This window comes from Mustelus asterias, chromosome 15 (assembly GCF_964213995.1).
Source record: "Mustelus asterias chromosome 15, sMusAst1.hap1.1, whole genome shotgun sequence".
In the NCBI taxonomy this organism is placed as follows: Eukaryota; Metazoa; Chordata; class Chondrichthyes; order Carcharhiniformes; family Triakidae; genus Mustelus; species Mustelus asterias.
The window spans coordinates 89237815-89256682 of record NC_135815.1 but is presented as its reverse complement, the minus strand read 5'-3'; the positions used below and the strand labels follow the sequence as shown (position 1 = coordinate 89256682).

The following is an 18868-nucleotide window of genomic DNA, read 5'->3' as shown; positions in this document are numbered from 1 at the left end:
ACATAAAGAGAGGGTCCTGCTCCCATCTGCTCACTCATTCAGCATCATCATGGACTGCAAAGATAACCCCTGTCATCTTTTCTCCAATACAAACCATCTCCTTAAACTCCTCACCCCGTCTCTTCCACCATCACTTGCAATAAATGAAAGGATCTCATGAACTCCTTTGTCTGTAAGATTGAGACCATCTGATCGGCTGCCTCCACTCAATCCCTTCCTTCGCCTAGCACACTTGGCCAAGCCTAATGTCCTGCCCTAGCCCTGAACACACATTGTTCTCGGATATCCCCCAAAGGATGTATCTCTTATTTCTCACCTACATGCTGCCTCTTGGCAACATCATCTGAGAACACAGAGTTGGTCTTTGCGTGTATGCTGACAACTCACCGTACCTTCTCTCAACTGTTCCACCATCGCTAGATTATAAGACTGATTATCCATCATCCAGAAGTTCCTCCAATTAAATATTGGGAAATCCAAACATTTGATGAGGGGAGGCACGGTGGTTAGCACTGCTGCTTCAAAGTGCCAGGGTTCGATTCCTGGCTTGGGTCACTGTCTGTGTGGAGTTTGCACATTCTCCCTGTGTCTGCATGGGTTTCCTCCGGGTGCTCCAGTTTCCTCCCACACTCCGCAAAGATGTGCGGGTTAGGTGGGTTGGCCATACTAAATTGCCCTTTAGTGTCAGAGGGCCTAGCTAGGGTAAATGCATGGGATTTTGGTGATAGGACCTGGGTAGAATTGTGGTCGGTGCAAACTTGATGGGCTGAATGGCCACCTTCTGCACTGTATGATTCTATGATTGTCTTCGGTTGCCACTATGAATGCCTGCAGACACGTGGACGTACAGAGAACTTGTTAGTTATCATTTCAGTGAGCAATAAACAATGTCTTGAGTATATTAAGAAAGCGAACATTCGTATTCTAAATTTATTTTTTTAAAAACACTTAAATTCACACTTGGCTTGGTAGAAATTGTATTTTTATTTGCTCATGGGATGTGAGTATTGCTGGATTGATGAATATTTATTGTCTATCCCTAATTGTCCCTTTAAAGTGATGGTGAGTAATATTTCCACACATGTCCCTCCGCCATGCACAGTCTATTTGCCCCTCTAAGATTCCACACAGCCGCATGTGCAGAGATGTTAAAGAAACTGCTGCTTGTACAAAGCATGCCCGACTGGTCACACAACTTAGAGGGGCCATTGGTGGGGAGCTCCTTCTTGAACCACTGATCTCTGTAGGTACATTCACAGTGCTGTCAGTTAGGGAACTCCGGGATTTTGACCCAGCTGCAATGAAGGAACAGTGGTATATTTCCAAGCGGGGATGGTGCATGACTCGGAATGTGAGTGGTTCAAGTCCTGAATGCACTGTCTGGAAGTGTGGTGGAGGCAGGTTCAATCGAGGCATTCAAGAGGGCATTAGATGATTAGTTGAATAGAAACAATGTGCAGGGGAATGGCACTAAGCCATTTTGCTCATTTGGAGAGTCAGTGCAGATACGATGGGCCAAATGGCCTCTTGCGCTGTAACAACTCTGTGATCCATACTGAATTATTCATACTTTAACCAGAGGAAATCCAGGTTTACCTTTTTGCCAATGAAAGAGTTGACCAGAAGTGCTTAGAAGAGTGGGAAATGCTTCCAAATGACTGGAGAAACGTATCAATGGGTTTGGAAGGATGAAGATTCTGATGTGGTAAACTGGGCTATCTTTCCAGCCACAATTTGGTGATATTTCAAATATAGCCAGGCAATGAGTGGATTTTATCAGCTCTGAGCGAAGTAGCAATTAATCTAAATCAATATTAATGACTTGGATACAGGGATAGAAGGTACTATAGCCAAATTTGCGGATGACACTAAAGTAGGTGAGATGGTCAGTTGCAATGAGGAAATAAGAAATTTACAAATGGATATAAATGGGTTAGGTGAGTGGGCCAAAATGTGACAGATAATGTGATTTTGATGGTAAAAATGGAAAGGCAACTTACGATCTTAATGGAGAGAGACTTTGGGGTGCTTCAGTGTAGAGGGATCTAGGTGTCCTTGTTCATGAGTTGCAGAAAACTGGTATGCAGGTACAGCAAGTAATAAGGAAAGCAAATAGAATTTTGTCATTTATAGCTAAAGGAATAGAGTATAAAAGTAAGGAAATGTTGCTGCAACAATACAAGGCATTGGTGAAACCACACCTGCAGTACTATGTACAGTTTTGGCCCCCTTATTTGAGGAAAGACGTAGTGGCTTTAGAGGCAGTTCAGAGGAGGTTCACTAGATTGATTCCAGAGATGAGAGGTTTGTCTTATGAAGAGAGATTGATCAGTTTAGGCGACACTCCACAGTTTAAAAGAATGAGAGGAGACCTAATTGAGATATATAAGGTGCTAAAAGATGTTAACAAAGTAGAGACAGAACGGAAGCTTCCTCTTGTGGGGCAACCTAGAACAAGAGGTCATAGTTTTAGGATAAGGGGTAGCAGATTTAAAACAGATGAGGTGAAGCTACTTTTCAGAGGGTCATGATTCTGTGGAATTCACTACCTCAGAGTGCTTTACTTTTAAACACTATTCCTTTAGCTATAAATGCCAAAATTCAATTTGGTTTCCTTATTACCACTTTTCTGCAACTCATGCACAAAGACACCTAGATCCCTCTGCATCGAAGCACCCCAAAGTCTCTCTCCATTAAGATCATAATTTGCCTTTCCATTTTTACCATCAAAATGGATAACTTCACACTTATCATGTTATCTGTTGCATTTTGGCCCACTCACCTAACCTATCTACATCCATTTGTAAATTTCTTCTTTCCTCACTGCCGGGACACTGAGTAAATTTGAAGAGATAGACAGATTGTTAATTAGTAATGGGTTGAAGCGTTATAGTGAATGGGCAGGAAAGTGAAGTTGAGACCGAGATGAGATCAGCCATGATCATATTGAATGGTGGAGCAGGCTCGAGGGGCTGAATTGCCAATTCCTGCTCGTAGTCCTTATGTTTTTGTTCTTCTTCTATAATTAAGCTATGACCAACTTGTGAAGAGATATAGGAATACTGCTTTCATTACTTTCTTTAGGGTTACATTATATGTATTTTATTTTTGCATTTCATTGAGGATTTAACTGTCCTGCCCTCTAACTTTTCTCTGATGCTGTGGCTAATATGAGGGACTCGCTATGAGAATCCTGTGCATACCTAGCCATTCTGTGGCCCTTCAGTGTGGAGCATCAGCCTTTTTTAAATGATGAACAAATCATAAGCACTGGCAGATGCATCCTTAGTAATAATGTTTAGTTCCATAATCAGTAAACATTGAACTCTTTGAAGCATAAAAAATCTGGTTTTATCTGCATTACAAGAAACTTGCGAATGTAGTATTCCCATTTAGTTAATGCTGGAGCAATTGATAGAATCCCTGCAGTGCAGAAGGAGGCCTTTCAGCCCATCGTGTTTGCACAGATTCTCCGAAAGAGCATCTTACCAAGGCTCACCCCCACCCTATCCCCATAACCCCACCTATTTACCCCGTTAATCCCCCTAACCTACACATCTTGGGACACCAAGGGACAATTTAGCATAGCCAATCCACTTAACCTGCACATCTTTGGACAATGGGAGGAAACCCACACAGACACAGGGAGAAAGTGCAAACCCCACACAGACAATCACCCAAGGCTGGAATCGAACCCAGGGTCCCTGGCACTGTGAGACAGCAGTCCTAACCACTGTACCACCATGATGCCATTGGTAAGCAATTATATCACAACAATAAGAAGTAGCCAGTATAAAAGTAAATTACTGCAGATGCTGGAATCTGAAACCAAAAGAGAAAATGCTGGAAAATCTCAGCAGGTTTGGCAGCATCTGTGAGGAGAGAAAAGAGCTGATGTTTCGAGTCCAGACGACCCTTTGTCAAAGCTAGAAGTAGCCAGTTACGCCTTTGAAAGCAGTGATTCCAAAACGTGGACCAACAGTCATATCAAATGTGTAGCCTAACCAGGTAGGCACTGGTAATGTGTTGAACCTATCAACCTCCAACAATGTAATGAAAACATGAGAAAAAGTGATTTTCATTTTTTGTGCCACCGTTTTTGAGCTGACAAACTGATCAGCATTCACACTCCAGCCCCAGGGTACCGACAAGTAATGCCACAGGAAGATCTATTACACATCAAGAATTTTAATAAGTGTTTCCAGATCTCAGATCAGATTTGTCCTCTGCACGTCAATATCTTTTCTGTTTTAATGTTTTTCTCATGCATTTCCCTATGCAAACACAGAAGTGAGAACTTCACAAAGAAAACAATTAAAGTTAAAATGTTATAACACCAGATATATTTCAAAATTTATAAAGGGAAATGTTTGGTTATAAATAATATTTGATCTCTTTTCTCTTGTTTTATACTTTGTCTTATTTGTTCGTGCGGTTAGACACTTGTTGCCCATCCTTGGGAGGGCAGTTAAGAGTCAACCACATTGCCATGAGTGTGGAGTCACATGTAGGTCAGACCAGGCAAGGATGGCAGATTTCCTTCCCTAAAGGACAATAGTGAACCAGGTGGGGGTTATTTTATGTCAATCAGTGATAATTTCATAGCTATTATTACGAGATTTCAATTCCAGATTGTGTTTTATTAATTGAATTTAAATGTCACTGGATGCCATGGCGGGATTTGAACCCATGTCCCCAGAGCATTTGCTTGGACCTACTGGATTACTAGTCCAGTGACAATACGACTACACCACCAGCTCCTCAATTTATATTTTCTTATTTTCTCTCACTCTTGCCTTTTCTGCTTTCTCGGCTGCAATGTTACTTCCTGTGAGATGTAAACTGTTATCCCTCACCACACCCAACATCAACTCTTGTCTTTTTCATTTTTCTGTCCACTTACAAATACTGACATTTCAGGACTGATTGCTAAGCCAAGGCCCACTGTGGTATTACATTGACAAAGAACATTAGGCTTGGCTGCTGAAATTCTCTGATGGTCTTGTCAGGCATTTTGGAAGTTGCAATTTAAACTAGCATATGAGCTAAGCTTAGTAATGTTCTTCCTTCCACGTAATGCATGTTAAATTTGGGTTCGATTCCTGGGCTCGGCTCACTGTCTGTGTGGAATTTGCACATTCTCCTCATGTCTGCATGAGTTTCCTCCGGGTGCTCTGGTTTCCTCCCACAGTCCGAAAGACATGCTGGTTAGGGTGCATTAGCCATGCTAAATTCTCCCTCAGTGTACCGGAACAGGCGCCGGAGTGTGGTGACTAGGGGATTTTCACAGTAACTTCATTGCTGTCTTACTTGTGACACTAATAAATAAACTTCAAAATTATTAAAATTCAGGCATGAAGCACAGGAGTTAGCATCATAGAATCCCTACAGTGCAGAAGGAGGCCATTTGGTCCATCGAGTCTGCACCGACCACAATCCCACCCAGGCCCTGCCTTCATAACCCCATGCATTTACCCTAGCTAGTCCCCCTGACACTAGAGGTAATTTAGCATAGCCAATCCACTTAACCAGCACATCTTTGGACTGTGGGAGGAAACCGGAGCATCCGGAGGAAACCCATGCAGACACGGGGAGAACGTGCAAACTCTGCACAGACACTGACCCAAGCTGGGATTCAAACTCTGGACCCTGGTGCTGTGAGTCAGCAATGCTAACTACTGTGCCACGGATTCCGCTCATCACCAAAACCATTCTCATGAAAAATAATTCAGTTTTTTTTTCCTCGTTTCACCATTCTCATGAAAAATAATTCCGTTTTTTTTCCTGACCATCCACAGGTGGTAAAAATCCAAGACTGTAATAAAAGTGGAATTTAGTTTATATCTATGACAATATTCTGTGTATATTTACATCTTTATTAACTCAATCCTTTGACGCATCTTTTCCCTGCCCCTCCCCCCAAATTTGAATCTGTTCCTTTATTGTCTAGCTTATCAAAACTGAACACTAGTGATCCGGGAGCAAGTTAGACCATCACCGTTATTCAGGGTGTTAACCAATATTCCTGGAGGCGGAAATCTTATGGCTATCCGCTGGAACCGTGTAAAAATTGATCTCATTTTGTGCACCAGATTGGAACCCGTTGTGTGTGTGTTGTTTCTTTTAAGTCGTACTAAATCTAGTACTCTGATGAAGGGTCGACATCTAGACTTTCTCTCCCCACAGATGCTGTCAGACCTGCTGAGATTTTCCAGCATTTTATGTTTTTGTGTAAATCTAGTACTATTCCGGCACCACTTACTCTCGTTTCAAATTGACCTGTTTGCTATTTCAACCGCAGGGATATAATTCGGGCCTGTCTCTAATGGGAAACTAGCTTTACTGCATTACGTTGGCAGCCCTTTAACTTTCTTCTCCACCGCCCCCCCCCCTCCCTTTTCAAAAACATATTCTCAACGCACCGTGTGTTGAATAATATTTAACGAGCTTATTAGGAAATGACATTGTGTCATTTGCAATCCCGCCTGCTTGGAGATGTCCCTGTCTCATAACTTGGGTTTGCAGTGAAACTAACCCAAAACAAAATATTTGGTACAAAGAGGGAGAGTGAGTGAGTGCGGTGCGTATTATTAACACGAAAGTTGCCTCCTTTGAAACGGAGTGCGAAATCTATAGGTGGAGAGAAAATCGTGTGCAGTACTTCATATCAGAATGGAGTTTCAGTGCTTTTACCAACACCGTGTTCAGGATAATGACAATAAACTATAGCAAGGGTCTCGGTAAATGGGTGACTGAAAGAAAACTGGATGCAACAGGTGTGGCTATAATTAAATATTACCAAAGTGCTTTTATTTATTATTTTTCCGACTGCTGTTTATTTTTTAAAGCTTTCTTTGATTGATCCATCAGGAAAGAGACGCTATTCACCAAGAGCAAAACTTTAAAACCAGCAAGTGGTCGGTTTAAAAAAATGAATACGTGGTTTCAGGTTTGTGTTTGAGAATTAGTTTCAGCTTGATTTCTGTTATAAAAGGTCGGGAAAAAGGCGATTGCCTGGGTCCAGTCGCAGAGTTGCCACGAATATGTTAAAATCACTTTTTATTTTGTAAAAAAAATAGCTTTAAATGGTGAGGCTATTAAATTAAATGGGGGGGGGGGGGGGGAAATTAGCAACTAACCAGCTAAATTAGCTTCATAAATCGTGAGATGTGGAACGAAAGGCCAGACAATCGAGGAGACAGGAGAGAGAGAGAGGGGGTGAATTGAATATTTCCATCTGATTTTCCCCTGTGTCAATATTATTTACGGAAATTCACAAATCTGTTGCCGCAGCTGTTTTCTCCACCACCCCCGCTCCCGTTTCGTCGGACCCACGGAGATCTTCGCTTTTATATCATGCGAAATTATCTAAGGTGCTCAACCTACAGCTGGAGCTGAACTGCAATTTCTAATTCCTCCCCGAAACTCTCAGTGCAACAAGTAGCTAAATGATCAAAACCATTAAAATATTATACCAGGGACTGGGAGGTGAAAATGCCCACCTGTTGAACGGACTTGTAGCAGAACCTTGTAGAGTGAGAGATATGGCGAGCTTTGCTGCCTGCAGTGAGGTACAGCTTTGCCCATTGATGCTGCGGTTTGTCTTTCGTGTACCGCTGAGACAGAACCCAGGAAGTAAATCGGCTCGAGGAAATGGTTCACGTCCCAATGTCCCCAGTTATCACGGTGGGTGGGGGAAGCGATGTGAACCAGAAAACGTTTTAGCTATTTTCTTTAGCCTCCACCTGCCTACAATGCAGCTGATGGAAAAATCTATCTCTATGTTTCTTCCGAATTCAGAATTCGTTAATAGAATCCCTACAGTGCAGAAGGAGGCCATTCGGCCCATCGAGTCTGCACCGACCACAATCCCACCCAGACCCTAGCCCCATAACCCCATGTATTTACCCCAACTAGTCCCCCTGACGCTAAGGGCCAATTTAGCATGGCCAATCCACCGAACCCGCATATCTTCGGAGTGTGGGAGGAAACTGGAGCACCCAGACGAAACCCACGCAGAAATGGGGAGGACGTGCAAACTCCACACAGACAGTGGCCCAAGCCGGGAATCGAACCCGTGTCCCTGGCGCTGTGAGGCAGCAGTGCTAACCACTGTGCCACCATGCAACCCCCCGCCGCCAGTGAGGACCAATGGGAGGGAGTCTTTCTCACTTTGAGCATCTGCTATGCTCGTTTTTGATTTGATTTATTATTGTCACAAGTATTGGGATGCAGTGAAAAGTATTGTTTCTTGCGCGCTATACAGATATAACATATAAACAGATATAAAGCTCGGCACAACATCGTGGGCCGAAGGGCCTGTTCTGTGCTGTACTGTTCTATGTTCTAACATACTGTTTGTAGAGTATATAGGGGAGAAGGAAAGGGGAGAGTACAGAATGTAGTGTTACAGTCACAGGGTCTCGAGAAAAATCAACTTAATGTAATCAGCCTTTCCCCTTGTTCTTGTGGCTATGGCTCATCTTTCATTCCCTCACTCTGCAGTATAAATATCTCCCACTTTCAATGCCTTTTAGCTTTGACAAAGGGTCACCTGGACTCGAAATGTCAGCTCCTTTCTCTCCTTGCTGCCGGACCTGCTGAGATTTTCCAGCGTTTTCTCTTTTGGTTTCAGCCTAATATATGGTAGGTCCATTCAAAAGTCTGATGGAAGAAGCTGCCATCAGATATCACTGTCCATTTAGCAGAGAAGCAGTCAGGGAATCTGCACCTTAACAGGAACAGGTAGATTTTGCCTGGGGTTGGGGGTGGTGGGGGGAGACTGTGGCTCTGATAAACACGGTGGGTCTGATACCTTTGGATTGTTGTTTCAAACTGATATCAATCCCCGTTCTTTAGAGTGAGTTTGCTATTTAACTAGAAGGAGTGAACTTTTTTTCAAAATTAACTTTTCTTACAATTGCATCAGCACAGAGAAAATCGTCTTCCAATATTCCTTAACCTTACCCTCAGAAATGCATCACATTCTTCATGCCTCTACATTTAAAGTTTATTTATTATAGAAACATAGAAGATAGGAGCAGGAGGAGGCCATTTGGCCCTTCGAGCCTGTTCCACCATTCATCACAATCATGGCTGATCGTTCAACTCAGTAGCCTAATCCTGCTTTCTCCCTATAACCTTTATTAGTCACACGTAGGCTTACATTAACACTGCAATGGAGTTACTGTGAAAATCCCCTAGTCTCCACACTCCCGGCGCCTGTTCGGGTACACTGAGGGAGAATTTAGCATGACCAGTGCACAGAACCAGCAAATCTTTCGGCCTATGGGAGGAAACCGGAGCACCCGGAGGAAACCCATGCAGACATGGGGCGAATGTGCAGACTCCACACAGATATAAGACCACCTCTTCCACCTCTGTAATTGGGGCCCCAGTTAAGTTGTTAGATATAAAACCAAAATTAGTCATAGAGTTGACTCAAATCATGGTCATTAACTGTGTGTAAGTTACTGATGTTTCTTTCTGATCTTATAAAAACACTCCAGGTCAGTAATGATCCTTTTTAATGCCCTTCACAAATAACTAAATAGATCCATGATGTGGAGTTGCCGGTGTTGGAGTAGACACAGTAAGTAGTCTCACAACACCAGTGCCCCATTCACCTGATGAAGGAGCAGCGCTCCGAAAGCTTGTGCTACCAAATAAACCTGTTGGACTTTAACCTGGTGTTGTGAGACTTCTTACTGTAAATAGATCCAGTTGAATTTTAATTCTCTTGTGCTCCCATGTTTTTAACAGTCCCGTTTACACAAAGCCTGGGACCTTTTAGCCGTCAGAAGATGTATGACCATCTGAAAACGCGTCTCCAAAATACATCCACCTCAGACTGGCTAAATTCCTCCGGGAGATCATCAAACCCAAAAATATCTCGAGGCCAGCGTGGCCTGGGGTCTCTGCTGCCCCGTTCATATCAATAATCGGTGGAAATGTACCGTCAGGAGGGACAGGGGGAAAAAAAACCCAAGAGTTCGGGTTATGGAAATCATCCTTTAGGGGGACATTAGCCAAAACAATTGGATTATGAATTCATAATGTGAGGTTAAAGGTGCCATCAGCAAGTCTGATTTGTAAACCTTTAGTATAAATATGTTGGGATCATCATGGGGCATTAGATCAGTGGAATTGTTTAGCCTGAAACAGAACATTCGCAGCTAGGCTCAGAGACACCAATGTCCTGGGCTGGTGTGTCAACAAATACATTCACTAAAAGACCAATAGATATTACAATTCTTCATCACCATTTACCGGCGATGATAGCAGCAATTCCAGGCCTTCGTTTTAAATTTTGACATCAAATTTAAGAAACTCACGTGTGGGTAGATTTCATTCATTTTTCTTTCATCAAAGCTAGTTCAACGAGAGAAGCGGTGTTGAAATGTGAAAAGCTTCTCTACCCTGCTAGTTCCTGGAGAGAAAACGCTTTTCGTCACCGGCATCGCCTCTCAAGAGAGGCTCTCAACACGGCCTCATTTTCCTTTCACATTTTAAACCAGTCACTGAAATCTAAAGACCATTGAAATTATAAGTGGGTGACTCGAATATTAAATAGAACTTCGTTCTGGGGCTGTTTTTAATATCAAACTCTTTGTTTTCGTTCTTTTGTAAACACCAGATTACTAACAAATTCGGAGCAGGAGTAGGCCATTCGGCCCTGCCATAAAATGAGACCTGACTGTAACCCCCCTTCCCCCGTAACATTTTCACAAGTGGTTTAAAGTGAATCCTGGGGGGGGGGCGGGGGGGTTCTAAAGACATATTCGAATTGAGTGAATGAACCTGGGGAACAGATTTCTGTTTGGTTTGAATCGCTACTTAAAAAGTTCTACCTAGGTAGTAGTAGAGGCGGGTACAATTTTGTCTTTTAAAAAAGTGTTTAGACAGTTACATGGGTATAGAGGGATATGGGCCAAATGCGGGCAATTGGGACAAGCTTAGTGGTTAAAAAAAGAGGGCGGCATAGACAAGTTGGGCCGAAGGGCCTGTTTCCATGCTGTAAAACTCTATAACTCTACTTTGTAAACGAAAGCACCGCAACGCTGAAATGTCCCCTGGAAAAGTTACTGAACTGCTTCCCCCATCCTCACCCCCAACACAACCCCCTCAGTCTGTTAGACTCTGGGGTAGTTATTTCTAAAGTAAAGACACCTCTTGCTGTTCTCTTTTGCTGTTCTGGCCCGTACCATTTCTGGGGAAAGTCACCAATCCAGAATCTTAAATAGACCCGTCTCTCTGCGGTCAATGGTCTCAATTCTCCAAATAATATTAGCGACACAAGCTTGTGATAATGGGAAATAATATTTAGCCCTGGTGCCCTCATTCCATCGAAATATTAGTTTTGTGTAATCGGAAATAATCTGATGAAGGAAAATGTCCGTCAGTGCTGGTGACTGGAGCGGCCCCCGGTTGATTGCACACCATTTTCTACCTGGTTTCCATCAATGCTTTACCCGCCGCGCGACTTTGGACACCGCGGATGAAAGGAAATCTGAAATTAAAATCAAACAGTGCTGGATCTCAGCGTGTCTGACAGCATGGGGTGGAGAGAGAACCCCATTTAATCCCCCCCCCCCTCTCTCTCTCTCTGAAGAGGAGTCATATTCGACCCCAGAACATTAATTAATCCTGTTTCACTGTCCACAGATGCTGCCAGAGCCTTTTCAACGTTAAGCTTGTCATCTCCCTAAAGTTGTGACAGTGAGGCGAGTGAAGCAGGTGCTGGAATCTTAGGAAAGTCCCTTTGGACTGTGACTTCTTGAGGTGAAAGCATTTCTCAGCCTTTTTTGGTTAAGATCAAGCCCCAGATTGGGGTGCAATGCCTTATCTTGTCAGCTTGGATCTTGTTTGTCTCTTGTGGGGACCATGAATTGGATTCAATTTGAATTTGGTTTTTGGAGCAAGCAAGGATTGGATTAGCCAGACCACTCTGAGCATTGTAACTTTAAGAATAGAGTAAAATTAATTTTAAAAATCTACAAAGAGCAAATTTCCTTCAATCTGACCATGTTGCTGCCCCTGGCTCTGCTAACAGTAAGAAGTCTAACAACACCAGGTTATAAAGTCCAACAGGTTTCTGCTAACAGTTATCCAGCAGGGCTGATTCCTGGCTACACTGTTACTGTGCATCTTCCTTCACACTCCTTTTGAATGTGTCTCACCCAGGTAAAAGTCACCATAGTCCCAACTGACCATAAGTTGCTCTTTCCTTTTGGAGAGAGCTGACAGGAGCTGATTTTTAACCTGATGGGTGGCACAGTGGTTAGCACTGCTGCCTCAAAGCGCCAGGGACCCGGGTTCGATTCCCGGCTTGGGTCACTATCTGTGTGGAGTCTGCACATTCTCCCCGTGTCTGCATGGGTTTCCTTCCGGGTGCTCCGGTTTCCTCCCACAGTCCAAAAGACATGTTGGTTAGGGTGCATTGGCCATGTGAAATTCTCCCTCAGTGTACCCGAAAAGGTGCCAGAGTGTGGCGACTAGGGGATTTTCAGAGCAACTTCACTGCAGTGTTAATGTAAGCCTACTTGTGACAACTAATAAATAAAAAAAGAACACCACACCTCAGGCCAAGGACAAGGTTGAGAAGGGGTGGGGTAGGAGGTAGTTGTTCATTGATAACCATGTACAATCTCAAAGCAAACTACACACTTCGATTGGGAAATAAATGAAGACAGCATCGCGAGACACAAGCTCAATGAGTGGACAGGAATCAAACAGGTTTCTGCTAACTGGATAGATAGATGCAGGCTAACTATCTGGGGGGGAAAATGAACCTGCCTAAAGAATCAGAATGATGATGGAGACGATGGCACGGGTAATTATACGTATTTTAATATATTTTAATATTCAGTAACAAACACAGTTGGGAACATACATTTGGAACCACTATATAAAAGCTAACAGTTAAGAAAATAAGTTGTGTAGAAAAAGAGATTGCATTTAAATTTTTAAGAGCCAATGGCCAGCTTCACACGAGTCGGTGTAAGGAGGGGGGGGGGGGGGGGGGAGCAGAAACAAACTTAAAACATGTCCAAATGAACCAAAGGAAAATCGACATTCATGTTTACAAAAAACGAAGATCGGTTTTGAAATGCGTACAAAAACTCAACATCATAAACTGACAAGAACCAAACAGACGCAACAGTCAATAAACAGACAAGGGCGAGTGAGGCGATATTATCACAATAACCTTTTTTTATCAATAAATAAATAAAACGAATAAATTATAAAATGTATTCATTCAGCAATCAATACTATATTCCAACAGTAAAATTATATGCAACAAACCCATGTCGGGGGGCGGGGGAGAGAAACATAACGTGAAAAGCTTCCAAAAAATTAAGGCATTTTTTTACATCATCGTAGTGAAAGGTTCGGGACAGTAATCCAAGGCATTTGTGGCTAAATCTAAGATGAATGTTCTCTAATTTCTGCTCTGCACAGACAAGTGTCCAGCGTAACACCAAAGCTACATTAAAGCTGTTATTGTTTTGACTGCAGTCAGGCTGGGAGGAGAAGGAGGCGTCGGTAGCATATAAAAAGCAACAAAAGTGGGTCTCTTTTTGTGTGTGTGTTGTTATTTTGTGTGTCTGGTTCAGGAAGGCACGGTTTGTCACCCCCTCTCTCTCTGCCCTCTCTCTAACAGGCGGGTCGCACTGGCATTTGCAGGAGGATGACTTGCCTGTTCTCCGAGGGGTGGCATTTGTTGATGTGCCGGGTCAGTCCGGGGGAGCTGTAGAAGGTGGCCGGGCAGTACTTGCAGGGGAAAACCTCGGAGGCGTGCAGGCGGAGGTGGCGCTCCTGGCTGGCCCGGCTGGAGAAGCTCTCGCCGCACAGCTGGCACAGGTGCTGGCACTCGGGGTTGGCCCGGGGGCTGTGGCCGGGTTTCTCGGGCCGGGCTTCGGGAGGCTCTCCGGCGGGGGGCTGGTGAGCCAGCAGGTGTTTCCGCAGGTAAGCTTGGCGCTTGAACCTCTTGGCGCAGCGGTAGCATTCGTACAGACCGTCCTCGGAGCCGGACTCGGAGGGCGCCGAGCCGGGGCTGGGGGTGTCCCTCTCGGCGGGGGGCTCCTTGCCGCCGGCCGGGGCGCTGGGCAGGCTCTGCCCCCGGGGCTTGTGCCAGCGGCGGTGCGATGCCAGGTTGGCCGGGCAGCTGAAGACTTTCTCGCACTCGGGGCAGCGATATTCCACCCGGACGATGCGGGAACACTTGTGCTGGGCTAGGGAGAAAGGGTCGATGTATTCCTCCTTGCACAACTGGCAGATAAACTCACCCAGCGGCTTTCCCGCCCCTCCGGCACCTCCTCCAGACCCGCCGCCCGCCCGGGGCTTGGCTTCCACCGGCCCCTCTTTGATCTTCAAGCCCAGCACCGGGGAGGTGGTCACCTCGTCCTCGAAGTTGAGTCTCCGGATGGCTTTGGTCTTCTTGGGCGGCGGCGGGCTCTTGACCCGCGGCGGCGGCGGCGGGTTCCTGCGCTCGCCCGGCGCCGGCGGGAGCGGAGAATGCGGCGCCGCGGGCAGCTTGGCGGGCGCCGCGGCGAACAGCAGGCGGTCGAGCGCGGTGAAGGCGGCCGGGTTGGGGAAGGACTCGGCGCTGAGCGGCGAGCCCAGGCTGGCGAACCTCTGCTCCCGGCTGACCGGCCGCACGGGGCTGGAGAGCGGCGGCTCCGGCGGCGCGGCGGCTCCGGCTCCCCCGGCCGGGGCCGGAAAACTCTCAGGCCCGGCCTCCAGCTCGGCCACATCTTCAGAGCGGATCCGGTAGGAGACTGGAGTCGATTTCCTGCTCCTCTTTACCAGGAATCCTCGGGGCATCTTTGGGAAGCGGAGGGACGGAAAATGAAGCAGAATAAATATATAAATAAGGCACTTTTCCTGGAATGAATCACTGGGATTCAGACAGAGAGCTTCCCCGGTTCCCTCTCCCTGCTACACAGGCAGTGCTGGCCGCTGAGTGAGTGCCATCTCCCCCCCTCTGCCTGTCTCCCCCACCCCTGGCTGCCTCTCTCTCTCTCTGTGTCTCCCCCCACCCCTGGCTGCCTCTGGCTCTCTCCCTGCCCCCGCTCCCCCGCTCCCTTTAAAGCCCCGGCCGCTCCCATCCTCCTAGCCCAGCTGGCCGAGCGGCTCCCCAGCCAATCACCAGCGCAAAAGACTGGAGCCCAGCCAATTGGAAAGCTGAGTCTTAACCAAACCCCCCCCCCGCGGCCCTCCCCACACACACACAGACACACACAAACCTGTCCCCTCCACCAGCTCCCAACTGAGGGGCTGAAACACAGACTGAGAGACAGAGACTGAGAGACAGGGACAAAGACAGAGGCACACATAGAAAAACACAGACACACAGATAGAGACAGGCAGGTTCAGAGAGACAAAGGCAGAGAGAGAGAGAGAGAGGCACAGAGAGAAACACAAACACACAGTCAGAGAAACAGACAGGCAGATTCAGAGGGACAAAGGCAAAGAGAGAGAGACACACACAGAGAGAGCCACAAACACACAGACTCAGGAAAGATAGACAAAGACAGAGAGGGAGAGACAAACACACAGATAGAGACAGGAACAGACATACAGATACAGACACACACAGATACAGAGAGACACAGAGTCACAGATAGAGACGCAGAGCCACACGGATAAACACAGACACAGATAGACACACACACACAAGCAACAGAAACAGAAGCAAAGATGCACACACATAAACAGACACACAGATAGACACACACACAGTGGAAACTACCCCCTCTCCCCTCATATAAATTACTGAAAGATCGAAGCGTCTCCACTCGCATCTGATGAGGACCCTTCACAATGAAACTCAACCCAATGTGTTCACCCCCAGAGATAAATCATTGAACAAGAATCACCGTGAATCCAATAACCTGCCCTGGGGATATCCCTCCCTCCCCAGTTAAACTGGAAGAGGGGCGCTATCGCCAACCTTGCCTTTTGGATGGTCCCACTCTGGTTGGGTTTTGTTTTAAAATCCCGAAACCACTTCTTCCCAACGAGGCGAATCCTCCCCAAAAGTTCACTCGCCGTCTCCCTGTTCACACATTGATTGTGAATCTCCCGGGGGTGGGGGTGCAGTCCTCCAGCCTGACTGGACAGGGGAGAATCTGAGACTCACATAGATCCCTGCGAATGGCAATTGTAGATCTGAAACTTTAAACAACCGCCATCCCGCTGGAACATTTCAACTTGAATCATCCTAACGGCAATTTGGGATACATTTCACTCATTTTCATTCTGAATGAGTGATTTCCAGTAAAATTATTGTTCTGAGACTGTTTGCAGCGGGGGGGTTTGTACCACCCATACCCCTCCCCCGCCCCCCCCACACACACACACACTCACCCACAGACACCCCACAACACCCACCCCCCCTCACACACAAATACACTCACCCACAGACACACCCACACACTCAGCCACAGACACCCACACCCACACAGGCACACATACACATACCCCCACCCCCTCACATTCACACACACCCACAGACACGCACATCCCCACAGACACAGACACACCCCCGCCCCCTCACATTCACACAGACACACACACTCACCCACATATACTGACACACAGCCCCCCCCACACACACTCACCCACTGACACACACTCCCCCCTCCCCACACACAAGCACACCCCCACCCTCACAGACACACACCTGCACACCCCACACACACACTCACCCCCCCCACACACACACTCACCCCCCCCACACACACACTCACCCCCCCCCCACACACACACTCACCCACTGACACACACACAGACACACACACTCCCCCCTCCCCTCACACAAGCACACCCCCACCCCCACAGACACACACCTGCACACCCCACACACACATAGACATTCACACACTCACAGACCCCCGCCCACACACACACACACACACACAGATTTAAATCATCCGGTAAATATTATTGATGTGATGCCAGGGATGCGGAGGGAGCCGGGAAGGAGAGTGGGAGCAGATGTGGCCGGTCTCTGGGATGCTTTGCTGGGTTTGTCTGCGTGTGTTCGCCCCTTTGCTCGCTGCCACACGCCCGGCTCCTCCTCCCTCGCCCCGACACGCGTCGCCTCTTTGTGAGGCTCCAGCGGGGGGGGGGGGGGGGGAGGCTTTGCCAACTCGAGCCGTCCATCAGCAAACAGCGAGTCAGTAGCAGCAGCAGCAGCACTCACTCCTGCAGGGAGGGGGGGAGGAGAGAGAGGGAAAGAGAGAGACAAGAGAGAAAGAGACGAAAGAGAGAGGGAAAGAGAGAGGGAGAGGGAAAGAGAGAGAGACGAGAGGGGGAGAAAGAGAGAGAGGGAAAGAGATAAAAGAGGGAGGGAGAGACAGAGAGAGGGTATGAGAGGGGAAGAGATGGAGAGGGAGAGAGGGAAAGAGAGACTGAGAGAGGGAAAGAGACAAGAGAGTGGGAGGGAGAGACAGAGAGAGGGAGTAAGAGGGAAAGAGATGGAGAGGGAGAAGCTGATGTCTGCGAGGCAGCGCACACACACATACACACAAAAATAGCAGCTCCCCCCAGCTACACACACACACACACACAGCCGGACCCCGGGCTTTGGGAATGAAATTAACCTCTGGTCATTTCTACACGAGTCCAAACAATTTGCAGGCGGGAATTCCCCAATACCAGTGAGGAGAAAAATAAAACACCAACTTTCCGCGTGTTGTGTGAGGAGCTGGATGTTTCACTGAGTGCATTGGGGGAGAAGGAGAGACATTGGGAAAGAGGAGAGACATTGGGGAGGGGGAGAGACATTGGGGAAGAAGGAAGGACATTGTGGGGGAGAAGGAGAGACATTGGGGGAGAGGAGAGACATTGGGGAGGAGGGACATTGGGGAAGAAGGAGAGACATTGGGGAAGAAGGAGAGACATTGGGGAGAAGGAGGGACATTGGGGGAGAAGGAAAGACTGGCTCATTTGACTTTCCACCACTTTGTCCCAAATTCTCATCCTGGCTGGTCGGAGTGAACCCAATCCCAATGAATCCCGGGACACACCGCCTCAACCCGGGTGAAGGAGGGAAGAGAGGAGAGGGGAGTTGGAAAGTTTTTTCAATCCACTGAACAAAGAGGGCAAGTTTTAGTTTTGAAATATTGTTCCTCCTCGTTCACTCGTCCCGGTAAGGAGATGTTTAAACCAGTCAGAGCATCTCAATTTCTATCAGCACTCTGCACCAGCCTCCTTTAACACTTCAGGATGTGTGTGGAGAGAGGGGGGGGGGGGGGGGGGAAGTGAAAAAAAAATCAATATCAAATCGTTAACCGTTGCTCAACAATGCCTCTTATTTTGTTTAGCCAAATAAAACACATTTAATAATCCTCCACTCAGCCAGCGCTCTTGCCCCAGAAAGAAAATAGGGAGGGGGAGGGAGGTTGCATAAAATATGTGGAGATGTGTCGCTTTTGTCCTGCTGAATAATTGAGTGTGTAGTGCGTGTGTGTCTCCGGGTTGTTTTGGCTGGCCCGAATCTGTTGAGACGAGAAGCCTTTATCTCCCCTTTTGACCGGGAGATTGCAGTACACGCGAAAGGCACGCGGAGGATTGGGCTTTTGTGCTAGATATTAGCATAAAGCTGCTGGACAAATTAAGATAATTACACAGCAAATCCCAATCTTGCAAGGATTTGTGCTGTGTGTGTGTGTGTGTGTGTGTGTGGAAGGGGGGGGGGGGGGGGGAGTTGGTGGTAGAGAAGAGACAGGAAAAAATAAAACATTAGTTTGCAGGGACGAAAGGTCTCCACTTTTATATCCACTGGACAGGGAACCGCTTGCTTCTTTGATTAAATCCTGAAAATAATCACCCCCGTGCCCCCAGTTTAATAAAGGTGACT

At 46.7% G+C, this 18868-nt stretch overlaps 1 protein-coding gene across 1 annotated transcript; it reads right to left on the bottom strand.

The window, feature by feature from the left end:
- Nucleotides 1-13629: 13629 nt before the first annotated feature.
- Nucleotides 13630-14826, bottom strand: insm1a (insulinoma-associated 1a). The gene has a single exon (XM_078230600.1). It carries the CDS (start codon nucleotides 14824-14826, stop codon nucleotides 13657-13659), a length of 1170 nt encoding a protein of 389 aa, XP_078086726.1. The 3' UTR covers nucleotides 13630-13656.
- Between the last annotated feature and the right edge of the window lie 4042 nt (nucleotides 14827-18868).